This window comes from Alligator mississippiensis, chromosome 7 (genome assembly GCF_030867095.1).
Source record: "Alligator mississippiensis isolate rAllMis1 chromosome 7, rAllMis1, whole genome shotgun sequence".
Lineage (NCBI taxonomy): Eukaryota > Metazoa > Chordata > Crocodylia > Alligatoridae > Alligator > Alligator mississippiensis.
Window position 1 is genome coordinate 51,380,402 of NC_081830.1, and position 16,271 is coordinate 51,396,672.

The following is a 16,271-nucleotide window of genomic DNA, read 5'->3' on the forward strand; positions in this document are numbered from 1 at the left end:
TCCTGGATGGAATGAAGAGTAAAGAAGCCAGGGGCTAGGCTGGGGAGTCAGCTGCCAGGCAGATTATAATGTAGCAATAGCATGGTATGTGTTTTGTAGTTAAGTCAGCTACAGCATTTGTGTATACATGCCCATTATGATATGTATATAAAGCATGTGCATATATGTACATGGAAATATACATCATACCTGAAATTAGACAAATATGACACCAAAATAATGCTATAAAAATCTTTAAAACCAATACAGCCTTAGATTGTGCTTGATAGTTTGAAGTTACAAGTGTTTATTTTAATTTTCAATAAAGAAGTGACGCAATGAGATTCAGTATGAATTTAAAATTATGCTCTGAATTATATGAAAAGAACATTTTGCTTCCAATAATAAAATGTTTCCTTTATTTCATGGAGGCAGAAGCACATATTAGATACTAGTTAACAAACAAGCTCTTCTGCGCTTCTCCTAAAAACGAATCAAAGTTCAACAGACAAAATTCATAAGACACCCATTTTCATTCCAGTGTTTTTAAAGAGCTCAATATTCCATTTTTATAGATATTCACTAAGGCTATGCGAAACAGCTCCATTCCGTTTTAACGGAACAGCATTTAGTTTCAAATTTCATTTTGATTCGAAACTGCTGTTCCATTAAAACAGTGATGCTGTTTCGATGTTTCACCCACACGCTATAATGGGGAAGCTTGAAACAGCCTCTCTCATCTAGCAGGCAGATGGGGGCCCGCAACCCCAGGAGGGCTGCGGGGGCTGTGCCAGTCCTCCCAGGGCTGCGGGCCCCTGATCAGCCTGCCATGTGAAGGAGGGAAGCCGGGTGCTCCCACCTGGGACAGGGGAGCTGGGGAAGGGAGCTTCCCTTACACTGTGATTGGCTTCCCACATCCTGGCCATGGGAGGTAGGGAGAGCCAGGGATGCGCTCCTGCCTGAACCACATGGGGCTGTGGAGCCGCTGGGAGCGCAGCCCTGGTTCTCCCCCATCTCCCACCACCTGGCTGCTTTGAAACTTAAGAAACATTTCAACTAGCCTCATTTTGTTTCAAAGCCCTTCATTTTGATTCAGTTTTGCTGTTTCAAGCTCGAAATTAGTCGAAACAGTGTTGAATCAAAATAGCTGGTGAAATTTCACACAGCCCTAATATTTATGGATGAAATCAAACAGTTTACAAGAAAGGTCACATCAAGTAAAAGAAATGGAGTAATAAATTCGGTGCACATCCTGCCTGTCTCAAGCTCATTTAAACAGTTTCCAAAACATGTACATTTGAGAAGAAAGTGTCCTAATTATATCTTCTGTCAATGATCTGCTTCAATGGTGTCAGTGAAGACTTTCCACATTTCAGCTGTTGAGAGACCTTTAATTAGTGATGGCAAACAACAACTTACAAGCACTTGATCAATGTTATTTGTTGCCAAGATGCAGGCATTTTCTTTATAACAAAAAGGAAAAATATTGGCATGTACAAGACTGTTAATATTGTTTCTCTCTCACTTAGTAGCAATTTAGAAATGTGTCCTTTAATGGATAATCTATGGAACAGATTGCATTAAACTGCAATGGCAAGAAAACAGGAATGAAAACCAAAACAAGACCACCTACTTGTTATTTTTGCAAAATTGGCCTTAGCCTGCTCAAACATATCTGTGATGCCAAGAGACTTCAAAGGCTCCTTTAAATCTGTTTCTGCTTCTGCTGTGAACCTTAATGAATCAGACAAGAAACAGAGGAATTATTACTCCCATAGGGCTATTATGTAAGGGTTTTTATTTTCTTCCTTTTTTAAAGAGTAAGGAAAAGGAGAGGGGGCACTGGAAGAAGCTAGTACTCACTTGGGCAAAGTCACCTGCACTCTTTTTGGTACCATGATCGTCCGCCAGCTCTCTATCGTTTTTGTGCTGATGTGGGGAATAACAGAAGACAGCAGGGTAGTACTTTCTGAAGGCACAGCGATCAACATGCTGATCATTTCACCATGGTAAGGCAATTCAATTATGTTGTACCACAAGTCATTTGGGGTACTTGTTGTACCTAAAGACAGAGAAAGATAATAAGCTACAATTCTTAGTCTTCAACCTCTATTAGCTATTCAGATACAGCTCTAGATAATAATTTCAAACATGTCAAGAAAGCTTTAGCACTGTCATGAAACTAGAAAGCTTAGATGTCAGAGGCAATTATTACCTTTCAGTACAGCTTCCTTTTATAAACAGCATGGGGCCCATATGGATTATTATGGTTTGATAAAACAATGCAGGCCAGGAAAAAAATCTGGTTCATAGTATTCACATTAATTTTTTCTTGTTCCATGCATAGTGTACTGCTGGAGGTCATTTGAAAGGACAACTCTGCCTTCCCCAGCTCCCGGTGGAGATTAGACTGGGATTCAGGGCAGAGCTTTGATTGGAGTTGGAACATTATATATGAATTCTCTAAATCTCTAAGTTTCTAACATTTGAAAAACAATATTAGACTGGAAAAGTTTGTTTTTTTTTTTAATTAACTTTAAAATACTGTTAAAGCAATGAATCAAAGAATCACTTGAACTTGTAACACTCTGCTACCCCAATTAGCAGTTTGTTTGGGCTAGAAATAATCCAGCAGTGAAATCCGTTGCAACAACAATAAATCCTGCACAATAGATGTCAGGTGATATATATTGGTCAGGCCTGCTAGCAACATGTTCTTTGAGATTATGTTAGCATTTCCCCATCTCTTGATAATCAACCAGAGACCACAATTACTGTAGTTAGGCAACTGGAAGGCATGATAGACAGACTCTTCCAGTTTGAAAAGAAACAAGCAGAGAACAAAAATCTAGGTACTTATAGTAATCGATCTCTCTCTCTTTTTTTTTTTTTTTTTTTTTTTTTTTTTACAGGAAGTCTGACACTGAAGCCAAGTGTATGTTTGAGAATTTGTCTTGGAAAGGGAGTAAAATTGTCCTTATTTTAATTAGTAGTGGGGTGCGCTTGGGGTGATAAAGTGAAGTTACCCATATGCTTACTTGAAAATAAAGACTGGTTCACAAAAAGGAAGAAATAAGAAATGCACCCTGAAGTTTACTAGATTTACATAAGCAAATCCCCCTGCTGTTAAAGCATAACATATATGCCTCCATCTTCTTCAAATCATGCTACAGTTCCAAAGAAAGAATGCCCTTTAATTGTCAAACAACTAAACGGAGCTTTAAGCAACACCAAGTGTGAGGGAGCTGTGGATGGGGATCAGAGAGGCTTGCAACTAGCAATTTATCTAGTTATGTCCTGTCTCAGAGGACAGCATAAGGACCTAGAATGTCCATTAGCAATCAAAACGTCTTTTGTACCACTAATTACAGCAGTTAGATTTGGAAAACAGGCTCTATTTTCTGACGACACCACGGAAGATTATAATCCTATTAGAAGTCAGTTTCCTAATTGACACTTTCCTCAGTTATACGTAAAAGAATCACAATCTCACACACAATCATGTAAAAGAATTACAATGACTACAGATCAAGATTTTAAATTAACTTCCCCAGCTCAGTGGATTTCCCTTCTTCAGAGTTATCAAATTTTTAGATATAGGTCATAAGTCCAAGTGACATTTGAAGAGACTTAACAGGAGTTTTCCAAGTAAGAATAACTAGCTTAAAATTGCAACAGATTACAATGTGCTATACATTGGATGGGTGGGAATTGCACCTACACTGCTACACTCAAATCCACATCTGTCAAGCAAACTGAATATTGACTGATTTTCTTCAAGAGAGTTAAACTTTGCTGGCAGTGTCCTGAAGCCTTAAGACAAGGCAGAACTATAGTAAGAACAGGGAGCAGTTAGCTTTTCTTCCTCCCTGGATCACTTTATACCAGGGGAGGGCAAAATGCAGCCTACAGGCAGAATCTGGCCCCCCAGGCAATTTCATTTGACCCCTGGGCAGGTGATTACTAATTCACTGTATCCAGCCCAGCCCCAGGCTGCCCCTGCTGTGCTTTCATGGGGCCGAGCCCTGATAACTTTCACAGAGGCACTTCTCTCTGTACTTCTATCCTCAACCGTGGAATGGCCCTGACTCCGGCCCCACAGGTAAGGAAGCGGTAGTGGCGTGTGGGCAGAGGATGGACGTGGCAAAGGCAGGCAGGAGAGACACTGGCAAGCAGTGGCATTGGTGAGCAGGCAGGCAAGCGGGTGAGCAGGAGGGAAGCAGTGGTAGCCAGGAGCAGAGTGGCAGCTGGGCAGGAGCATGGGGCCTATGCTGGCAGGGGCCCATGGTGGGGAGGCAGAATTGTAGAGCCCAGGCCAGCAAGTATGTGGGGCTGCCTGGCTCCATTGTGTGGAGCTCCCCGGTGCTGACATGCAGTTCCCGGGTTCTCTGCCCAAGCCTCATGCCACTGGGGGCAGCTCTGCGCAATACAGCTGGCAGTCCAGCCCCACTCACTGCCACATGCAGGTCATGGGGAACAGCAGGGAGCTATGCACTATGGAACTGGGCCAGCTTTCTCTCCCTGTTGCCCCAGCCAAGCCCCACAACCTGCACTGCCAGCTTCATCGCACAAGGCTCCCCTTGGTGGTGTGCGCTCAGGGAGAGAACTCAAGAACTGCATGTGAGCCCCACACGGAGCCGGCAGCCCAGTCATTGGGCGTGCTGGGATGGTGCGTCACCAGGGGTCTCTGCCTGCCGTGGGCTGTGTGCAATAGGGGGTCATGTGTGAGGGGAGGTATATTTGTAGAAGGGGCCCCACATGCACACCCCACCATACACATGCACCCAAACCCCCATGCACAACCCAATAGCCACAACCCCCACCCAGCACACCCCATACCCACCCACACCCCCCCTACAGCCCCTCACAAACCCATACACAGCCACACATCCACAGTCCCCCACAAACCCCATACCCCCACACCCCTCCACAGCCCCCCCACAATATACAAGGAGTTAGACTTCATTTTGAGCTATTATGCAATTACCTCTATGTACACTACACAAACAAATCAGGACAACTCATTAAGCAGCCCTCCAGCTAAACTAATTTGCCCACCCCTGCTCTATACCATATTTATTCAATTCTAAGTTAATCCTGAATTTAAGGCAACCCTCAATAATTAGTTTCTATACATGCAAAATTTATAAGCGTGTTATAATTTTCCATGTGTAGAATCCATCTTCCCCATTGCTGCACGGAGGCAAGCAGTGGGGAGGCAGGTGGTTGGAGAAGGTGAAGCAACTGCCCCCCTGCAGCCTCTGCTCTTCCCTTATCCTTGCTCCGTGTGCCAGCAGGCTCCGTTCTGGTTCTAGCCTGGGGCACAGTGCACGGCCTGAGCCCAGCCCCCATACCAACTGTATGGGCTGCAAGCTGCTGCAATGGGACTGAGCTGGGGCCTTGCTGCATGCCCCAGGCTGCTGTATGGATGGAGCTGCTGGCACAAAGCAAGGGTGAGGCAGGGAGGGAAGGAGAAGGGAAGTCTGGGAAGCAGAGGCTGCATGGGGGGGGAGGGGAAAAAGATGGGGGAAGAGGATACACAGAGAGGGCAGGCTCCAGAAGCAGCAGAGGAAGGGGGTTGGACAGGCAGCAGGTAGGGGAAGAAGACCCAGATACAGCAGCTGCCTGCCCCCACCCCCCCAATACTTGACTCTCAAGAGAAGGGGGCTTCCCCCACTTCCTATGTTAAATGAGTGCATGTGTGAGGGGGAGAAATCCTCATCTTAGAATCACATAAACATAGTATGTTGTGTAAATCGAGACAAATCAAGACAAAATAAAATTTGCTTTGATATCTTAATTCTCCTTTATGTTAATAGTTGAAATTGTGGTCCATGAACCACATGCTGTATGTGACACATGGGGTGGACACAGTACTGTGCGCTCAGCATGCAGCATAGATGATTAGTTCAGGATGCACCATACAGCACCTCCTCACCCCCAACCAGCCCTGCACATTGGCTCTGGTCCAGATAAGGCCAAGACAGAGCTAGCATGAAGATGAGTCTGACAGGGCTCTACATGCAGCATGCCTTGTACTGGCCCCATGCTGCGTGCAGGATGTGCAACCAGCCAAGCCCCATGTGACATGTAACATGCGCTGGCCCCAGGGACCACTGTGCATGGTGGGCCAACAGTGGACATGCACTGCCTATGGCACACTAGCTGGACTCAGAACTACAAACGGTACAGGCTATATGCAGAGCCCTGGACTAGCCCCTCTGTGGTATCTGCAGACAAACCAGATGACCTTCATCCAATCCAGGGGCCTGGATGAGTTGAGCACCACTGGTCTTATGTAAGGGTGCCAAACACATCTGGCCCCATGGACTTGATTCAGTCATGGGATCAGTTTACAAACCTGATCCAGTGTACACGCTCCATAATGCTGCCACCACTCCCTGATCACCAAATACCTGGACCCATAGGGAGCCCCATGGGCCAGCTGACACTGCTCCATGCTGGATCAGACTCATGACCTGCATATTGGTCCTTGCATTAGGCAGTGTAACATACATCACAAGTTTACTAACACTTTTTCCATGCAAATTATTGCTTCAGTTGCCAAGGCAACACATGGAAGGGAAAGTAATCTTCAAAATTACAAACAGCAAAGGAGTAGTCGGATGCTTTATTCCCAAGGCACTTTTTTTGGTCGTCTAAAAAAGAACTTTCTAAATAGCCTATACCAAAATCTCTAATTTGAAATAGGAATTTGCATTCAGTGACATGAATAACTGAATTAGGCTTGTGGCTGCTATGTAATAAAGGAGTTACTTTCCATTTATTGCAGCATCAGCAAGATCAGAATCAGGGCGTATATTTTTAGATAATTTACTATAGACAAGTCTTGCTAAAAATTCTCTTATGTAACCTTTTAGTGACGTGTAGAGTTAAATATTTAAGTACAGCTCTTTCATTAAGGCAGACTATATCCCTCAATACCTAAAAGCAAACCGTTTAAGATTTTAAAAAATTTGGGGACAAATTCTAGAGACAGAAAATTCTTTAAAAAACACATAGGAATGGTTTCTTTGTTAAACCCCACTTTGGGAAAAGCAAGCACATTTAAACCAGGAAAAAAAAGTGCTAGCAATAAAATGTATATGCTTGCCCTCTTGGATATATGACAGTTAGAGGTGCACTGATATATCGGTCTTATATCAGATCGGTCAATATAAAGAAAATTGGCTGTATCAGAAGTCAGCCTGATGCGGCCGATAATTTGGCCAATAAGTGCCAGTGCATGCGCTCAGCCACAGCACAGCACAGCACTCAGGCAGTGAGGAGTAGAGCCCGGCAGTGTGGAGAGCTGCCTCCAGTTGGTAAGTCCATTGTGGTGGAAGGGGAGGGGGGTTGTGAGGGGGGGGTAGATCAACCACCCCACCGTGATGGAGGGGGCAGGAGCAGGGGCAAGCTGCAGCCCCCTCTGTAGCCCGTGCCCTGAGCCCAGCCCCCAGCAAGAAGAGCCTGGTGCAGCCCCAGCTCCAGCCCACAGCTGCCTGCCCTGCCCCACCCAGATCCAGGGGCACACCCCCGCCAACCCCATGCCCTGCCAGGGTGCAAGCAGCAGTGGGAGCCACCCCCCACATCCTTGACGAGCCCAGCCTTGGCTGGGCAGTGCCTGCCCCTGCCCTCTCTCACCGCAGGTGCTGATCTACCCCACCACACCCCTTCCCTCCCCTCTCCGCTTCCACCACAACAGACTTACCAGCTGCAGGCAGCTCTCCATGCTGTATCAGAAATTGGATTGGTATCGGCGGATATGCCTCTTTAAAAAATCAGATATCAGTATCGGCCCCAAAAATCTCTAATGGTGATGATAGTGATCATCTAATGACAGTGTTTTCTAGTAACTTTTTTCAGAAATGTTGCTAAATTGATCCCTGTCAAAAAGTCTTCAGTGCATATACAAGCAAATTACAAAAAGCAATGGCTTGTTCTTGGGAGAGCACAGACAAGTACTATGCAATTTCTTACAAAAATGCTGCCATTGTACCCTAAGCCTGACTAGCAAAACCCTTGTGGATCTAGAGCTGAGCTGAAATTGCCAATCATGCGTCACAAATCTGACATGGAACTTGATATGCAAGTGACAAGCAGGCTGAACTCATTAAATTCCTTTATAGTTGTGACCAAATTTAAAATTTAAATGAAGGTTTACCTTGGGAGACAACTAGAGTACAAAGGCCACAGACAAGCACTCACTTTAGCACAGGTAAGCTCTTGAGCCAGGAAACACTATGGGGCTTCTCCCTGGGCCCCTTAGGGGAGAACCATAACAACTTGCCCTCTCCCCTGCCTGGGAAGGGGACAAGTTGCTAACAGGTAGCCCATGGCTTTTATAAAAGAAGAAAAAAAGTCACTTTGTGCATAACTCAGATGGGCTGCGCTGCAAATGGGGTGATTTAAAGCCAGAAGCACGGTAAATGGGACCAGCGAGAGTTTCACTGACTGTTAAAAAAAAAAAAATGTGCCACCAGCCCCTCCAACTTTAAAAAAAATAAATAAATCACTTTGTGCATCACCCAGCTTGGTGGTGCGCACAGCATTTAAAGCCCCTGGAGCCAAGAATTAAGACACAGAGATCCTCTTTGGCCCCAGTTCTCAGCCCTACAGTGTACAAGAAGGCTCTCTCCAAGCCCAGCTTCTGATCCTGTTGGCTCTGAAATCACCATCCATCCCACTCAGCTGGTAGTTTCCTAGTCTGGGAAAGAGGTGGGGAGCAGCAAGCAGCTACTCCACTCCCTTCCCTGACCAGACTGCAACAGAAGTGGAGTAGCCTACAGGTGTTCATCTTTGCGAGACACTCACATGGGAGATCTTCCAGGTATTAACCTGAAAGATCTTTCCTCCAGGAAGGTCCACATTTCTCACAGGAGAAAATGTATGATCACTTAATCTCCAGATTTCTACCAGGAAAGTGGTGATTCTCCTGGTGAAAACATAACATCTGTACATGGCCTAAACTTCAGTTCATGTTCCCATGGTTCTGCAGACAATAACCATTTCTAATGCTCTTCTACCACAGAATCTAGAAAAAAAATTAAGCATACTTTGGATAGGCTCAATTATTTCTGTTGCCAAATAAAGAGCTGTATTTTAACTTGCATTGACTGTTTAAGACCATCTCTTATCATAATGCGTTTCAAATTATTTCTTTGACCAGAGAAGTAGGACACACAAGTGATCGTCCCAAATATTTTGAACTTGGACATCTGAAGCACAGCATCTAAATAAAGTTACCTAATTTTCAAAAAGTTGCCAAAGATGGGGAAAAAATACCAATCTCCCTAAAAAGTAGCAGCCTGAAACAGAAGATCTATACACAAAAAAAAAAGATGCAATAGCCACAATACTTAAAACCTAGACAAAGGAGCTTAAAGAATCAAAGTGCGCACGCAAGCACACACAAATTCAGAACTTACCACAGCGGAAAACAGACAACTGGGATAGCATAGGTACTTGGTAAGTCTTCCCATCAGCTCCATAAAATGGGCGTTTCCTTGTATTTTCAGGTCGAAAACGTGATTTCCATAAACCTTTAAAATATACTGCATTTACCAGTACCAGTCTGGTCAAAGCAGCATCAATATCATCTGGAGATAATATCTTATCAATCATACCTAGAAAAAAAATTCAAGAAGGAATGTGAGAAATTAAACATTTCCTTTCCGATAAGAGACCAAAACAGTAAAACTTGTTTTGCTCTTTACTAGGTAGCGCTCTGTTTATTTCAGGGTCCTTTGAAATATAAAATTCTTTGGACTACAAGTGGAGACTATTATTCTCCAATTAGACCCTTATTCTAGGCTAGAGAGCAACACCTTTGTATTCATCTACTGAGATATGCACCTAGATAGGGCCTTATGCATTAGCATGTGTGCAGATGCACCACTTTATTAAATTAGCTTTCTGGCAGAGTTAAGGTTGGTATTGCACAGTTAAGATTGAATTGGGGCATGATCCATTGACCATAACCTTTAAAAAAAACAAACAAACACTAGAAACAAAAAATGAAGGCAAAAAATCACCAGAAGAAGGGGGATAGGAGAGAATGGATAACTGTATAGGACATCTATCATTTACATTTAGCAATGGATACCAAGAAATTAGTTAGCAAGGAACAGTCAAATTAATATAGCCCTTGCACTAGGGCTTATCAGAAAAATATCTGACAAAACTTTTGTTGAAAAAAAAGCCAATTAACTGACCCAAAAGCATTTCAAAAGAAACATCTTAGGATCATGAATTTTCCCCAAATCCAAGGCATGGTTTTTGATGGAGCCCTCCCTTGATTACTCGAGCACTGCCTCAGGGCAGCAAGCCCTAGAACATTTGAGTGCTGGGGCACCAACACAGGTAATTTTTACTTGGCCCCTTGAAAGTGCTCTACAGCAGTGCCCTAACAGAAGTGCCTGATTGTGTAACAAGCTAATCCTCATCTTAATGAGGGTTCAGATGAAGGCACTCCAAAAGCAGTGCCTTTGTTAATTTCTGCTTGTCCTTAAGTGGGAGCAGGGCTGATGCAGCCAAGCCCTGCTACCAGTACTGCCTTTAGGATCGGAGGGGGAATGGGAGGGATCTCCGGTTTGGGGTTTACCCAGACTGCTGGTAGGGACAGCAGGTGGATTGGAGCCCCCTGCAGGGTTCTAGCCCTAAAGTGCTGTAGTCTGAGACTAGACTGAAAAAAAGCAACAGCCTCTGCAAAACAGGAATCCTGCTAATTAGGCCTGTTGTACCTTCTAGCTTTTTTAGAAGGTAAGCCGTATTGTTCCCACATTTTTTTACCGTTCTTTCAAACGTAGTGCATCTGTAAGGTAATCTTTAGGTTGTCACACATAAAACACACTCAACAATACTCACCCCTTGTTTCATTTTTAACCCACTGGTTAATAGAATCACATGCCACATTTGGGTCCTCGAAGTCCACACTCTTGACATTGCACTGAAACACTTCTTTGTTTCTTGTAACAAAAGGCACTTCCATTTTAAAGCCGCTCTTTGCAAATACTGCATTAGCAATTGTCACAATGTCTTTATTCTTCTTTGAGACTATAAGCTTGTTTATCTTCTTTAAAGCCTTCCCAACTCCTAGTTGAAAATAAAAGTAAGTTTAATTTAGAAGATGAAAATAAATGTTAAACAAAGTTAACTTGTATAAGCAGTTACTGACATGCAGAATCAGACATTAAGAGTGTTAGAATAGAGAAAGAAGGCCAAGGCACGCATTATCCCCTCTGACAGACATTCTTAAACACCCATCTGGATAACAGGATCTCTGACATCTCATCTGAAATGCAGTACTCTTTAGTGAATAATTTGGTCCCCTGCCTAATCCTTGAGCAGCATGTTAAGGTAAACATCAGGGATGAATTCAAGTCCTGGAATAGTATAGTAGGCAAGGACTTTCTAGCATGGAAAATACTGTTACATTCTATATTCCTCCATCCACAGGTGGAACAAACTATATATACAAGCTACTTTCAAGTAGACTAGAGAGTCAAAAAAATAAATTTCAGGAAATCCCCACCTACCTACATTGACTAACCTGCAGAACAGCAACTTATCTTGATGACGTTACATTATTAGGATGTTGGGCCAAAGGCAATTCCCCCTTTACTTATGACTGCTGCAAAAAGTGGTGTTCCACTGGGTCACTTGAAATGAAGGATCACTGACACAGGGAAGAAAGAAGGTTCTAAGATCCAGAATACATGGCAGAGCCCTAAAACTGAAATGTGCAAAGCTACAGTTGTCATTTTTGACCCCTTGTTTTATTTCACAAGGAATGGGCTGAGACAAAGAAGTAATTTTAAAATATGTAGAAAAGTTTGCAGAACCAAAAATTAAATCTGACTACCCTCCTATAAAAATTAGATGTCAGAGTCCTATGCTTGATTATCAGCCATATTAAATTGTTCATTTCCTCCATAAGAGTCTTCAGGGTATGAAAAAGTGGCCTCCCAAAAAGTGTTCTGACTATGCACTGGCTCTTTACCTGCACACCAAAATATCCACACAATACCACAGGAGAACTGCTATAGTAAAAGACACATCACTGCTTGTAAATCAGGGCTTATCTGCACTGGGACATTATTTCTAGTAACCTAGTATATGAACTTAGAGCTAAGCTGACCATATGGAAATCCCAAAAACCTGGGACCCCATCAGGACACTGTCCCGTCCTGCCTCTCCTCCACTCAACTTGGTGGGGGCAGCACCTCTCACACTCTTGCATTACCAGGATGCCCATTATAATTCCCAACAGCCAGCTGGGACCAGCTTCTGAAGCCTGGGACTCTCCCAGTTAAAATGGGAAATGTGGTCACCCTACTAAGAACATAATAGTTATTTCATATTCTACAGACATTCCACACAGAATAAAAGAGTTCCACATGGAGACTTAATGTAAAACAGCCATTATGCAATAGCCATTCCAAGGTAGTCCCCTGCCTTAAAATATAGAAGATGTAAATGGAAAAAGGCTTTTAAAGATTCTCAGCTGAATATAAGATAAAGTCCTATACAATGAACCTACTATATGTATTGCTGTGAATGCTTTACTTGTAGTTCACAAGTTGTGTTCACTGTCTTCAGTATTATGAGCATGTTCTTTTGGTGACATACCATAACAAAGGTTCTCAAACAGTAGTCTGTGGACCACTGGTGGTCCAGGAAGCACTTGCTGCTGGATGTCTGGGGAGAGCTGGCTGGTCACATGGCGCTGGCTCTCCTCCTTGCTTTCAGCTGCTAAAGTGCATTAAAAGACAGCTAAAATACATTAAAATACTTTCCTAGCATTATCTTTTTGAATAAGCAATTGTTGTAGTTCCCATAGAATTTACACAATTGTTAACAGCAGCAAAGAAGGTCTGTGCAAGTGTAAGAAGGCTGTGGTCCATCAGACCTCCCTTCTTAAAAGGTAAAAAGCCCATGCAAAATAAAAGTTTGAGAGCCTCCATTTCATAGCCAAAATTTTTATCATGAGATAATTCAGCCAAATAAATCCAGGTAGTTTTAGTACTTCTGAACTTCTTGTACATATTTATATTTAGAACACCCAAATACTTTTTTGTTCAGTGCCACCCCATAGGACATTTTAAAACATTTAACATTTGGATTTTTATACCCAACATCTAGGTGTATTCTAAATACCAAATCAAAACAAAAACAAGTAAAAAGACAAAACACTGAATTACAGGAAATCTCTCATATTTCACAGGTTTGAAAATGCACTCACCTTTTAGTTGATTTCACATTGTAGAATAAAAGCTCCTGGGTGGATCAGTAGCACTAATATATTGTATATATATACCTTGCTAAGACTTGAAAGATGCTCAGCATGCTCACAAAAATGGCAAGTACCTTTCACCCTACCCTCTGGAGCAGGGCTGCCTAACTGAAAGCTTGTAGGTAGCATGCAGCCCACAAGTGGTTAAACTGCAACTCATGGGGCTTGGTGGCATGGCTGCTGGAGCCACTGCACTGGCACAGCTCTGGAACCCACCAGGTGAAAGCAGCTGCCAGTGCTCATCCCGCTCCCCGCCCAAAAATCTTGCCTGCCACCAAATTTAGGTTCTCCGGTGTGACTCAAGTTAGCAGCAAGGGAAAAGGGAAGGGAGTGAATGGTGGCAGCATTCACCACCTATGTTCTGGAGCCATGTCAATGCAGTAGCTCCATTGCTTGCAGTTACAAGTACCTTGCCACTGGAGGTGGGTCAATCAGCTCATGAGAAGCCCTGCAGTCTGGATCTAGCCTGAAGGGTCTACTAAGGTGTATGGCCCTGCTTGTGAGAAGGCTAAGTAGTCTGATAGTCACATTTATCCTTGTTGTACACAAAGCAGAATGGCTACAGCACTAAATCTTAACAAAAAGCAGAGATCCATCTGACTCTGTTGGCTCAGTTCAAGTATTCTATTGCCCAACAATTTCAGAATCATGGATTAAGGGTTGTTTGGTACAATATAGATGGAAGGAAGCAATGTTTCAAACACCATATGTTGGGAACAGACTGCAATTCTGTTCTGAAGAAACCATTTGCAAGGCATCAGAGAACAGAGATTTCTGATTCAGACCTTGACTCCTCTGCTGAAGCTGCAAACAAGGAACTTACACAATATGCAGTGAGAACATCCAGTCGATATGAACTATGTTGAAGTCACCAAGTGTTTCTCCCATCCTGGTCTTTTCTTATGGCAGACCTTTCTCTCTTTACTATGACTGGTTTGTCATGCAAGCTAACATGATGCAAAAATTCTTCCCATAAAATGTTTCAAACTTTAAAACAAGAAAAAAAATTCGAATCACTACAATAGAAAAAACTTGTGCAATAAGAGAGAGGAACTGACCATTTAGGCTGTATCTCATCACAGTTGTTAGCTGCTTCTTCGTCTTGCCATCAGCACCCAGCTGAAGCACCCCCAGGACTGATGCAATCCCATGTGGAGAGACCACAATGTTCTCCTGAGGCCTTGCCTTGACTATTTGATTGAAAACTTGGATTCCAACATCAGAGCCAAGTTCCTCAAGAGGAAAATTAAATTGGGAACATACAGATGTTAGAGTCACAGCAGCACACAGGAGCAGGAAGTGCCAGTTCATGATTTCTAAATCAGAAATAACCTAAAGAAAACAAAAAGTACTATTAAATACTAGCTTATTAACATAACAGTTAACTAGTAAACAAAAATTACATCTTAACACTAATTGAAAAATCAGGCACATGCAGTGCATGTACTACATAAGTTTCATAGAGCTCTGCAAATAAGGCTCATATATGGATTTCACCATTCCAAAACCAGATATTTCTGGAAGCAAGGCTCATATTATATGGGTACATCATATGGCTATGTTATAATGGCACAATCAAGACCCTAGGGAAGTCCTCATTGACTTCACATGTAGTTTAAGTCATAAAACTATTGCAGCACCCACACAATAGGATTTAGAGTTCAGTACTATTAATACTGTAGAATCTTCATAAGAATAGGTGTTACAAATGTACACACCAGGTCAAATTTTCCATGATACTTGAGAATAGACATATAAACACTTGCAGGATCTTGGATTTTGGAGTTTCAGGATAATTCTCTATTTTTACTGATTTACTTTGAGCATAAGCGGCATTTTTCCACACTAAGGAAGGGATTAAGAATATTTGCTAACTTAAAAGCTGGAATTTAGTGTCTTAGGTTTTTCTAAACTGTTTAAACAAGTTAGCAAACTAAAAAGGCTTGCTAACTGAAATGCAACTGATTCTCTCTCATCAATCACTGCTCCATTCTTATAGAGCATTTCTTATCCACAGTTTTTAGAGCACTTTGCAACAGACCTCAGTGCCATTATCCTCACTTTACAAACAGGGAAACTGAAGCTCAGACAAAAGAAATAATTTGGTTAAGGACTCCCAGCACAGCCCAATGGAAGAGTGGGGAAAAGAACCAGGTCTGAACTCTAGTCCAGTGCTCTATCCATCAAGACATGCTGCCTCCATATGAGGATTTGTTTGTAAGAGCAGAGAAAAGATAATATATAGCATACAACTTATAATCACTAGTCTGAATATACATGATAAAAAATATACACTCCATGAAAATGTTGGGCTATTTTTCCACCTGATATATTTGAAGTTTGTCATCCTATTTGCTAATGTAAATTTTGTCAGCTCTAGCACAAGGGTGTCAAACATCCACAGGCTGGATTTGGCCTGCATGCTGTAACTGCGCTAAGCCAGACTGCTGGGCTACTGGAAGTTGGGGGCATGGCCTGCCACAGAATTCAGGGTCCCTGGGCTTCACTGAACATGGCCAGAGGCAGCACAAGGGCAAGCGAGGGCTGTGCAATAAAGCCCTCAGTCTCCCTGCTACCAGACCTGCAGATCCAACCCATGGCTTGAAACTCCTACTCTAGAACACTGACAACACACAGGTTTTCCCCTTTAAAGGAGAAAACTCAAGATTTTCCCCTTGGCAGTTGTAGGGCCAGGGCTTGGGAACTGTCCAAGTGTCTGTGTGTGGAGAGGATGGGGGGCAGTATATGTGTGGAGAGGTGTTGGGGGTGGGGGGGCAGGTACCTACCAGCAGTGGGGGGGCAGGTACCTACTAGCAGTGGGGGAAGGAGTCTGGGCACCAGACCTGTGGCAGGGTAGCAGGGCCGATGCAGGGTAGGGGGGCACCCAGCTGCTGGGTGCTGCCAGTGAGCCCAGCTCCACAGCGGGGGAAGGGGGCAGTGGGGAGCTTTGTGGCACAGGCAGTGGCTGGGGCACCACACGTTGCCCCACACCACCAGC

At 43.3% G+C, this 16,271-nt stretch overlaps 1 protein-coding gene across 3 annotated transcripts in view; it reads right to left on the bottom strand.

Moving 5' to 3' along the window:
• Positions 1 to 16,271, bottom strand: part of SERPINE2 (serpin family E member 2) — a 47,032-nt gene that overhangs the window by 4,566 nt on the left and 26,195 nt on the right. Inside the window, exons 2-7 of one of the 3 annotated variants that reach the window (XM_059730947.1) lie at positions 14,332 to 14,605; positions 12,610 to 12,729; positions 10,846 to 11,073; positions 9,408 to 9,605; positions 1,843 to 2,041; positions 1,613 to 1,713 (exon numbers count right to left, since the gene is read on the bottom strand). In XM_059730947.1, the coding sequence (XP_059586930.1) occupies positions 1,613 to 1,713; positions 1,843 to 2,041; positions 9,408 to 9,605; positions 10,846 to 11,073; positions 12,610 to 12,729; positions 14,332 to 14,584 (1,099 nt within the window). In that variant the 5' untranslated portion in view covers positions 14,585 to 14,605. Of the gene's footprint in view, positions 1 to 1,612; positions 1,714 to 1,842; positions 2,042 to 9,407; positions 9,606 to 10,845; positions 11,074 to 12,609; positions 12,733 to 14,331; positions 14,606 to 16,271 lie in introns of all 3 variants that reach the window. The other 2 variants (XM_006276479.4, XM_006276480.4) reach the window with 2 other exon arrangements.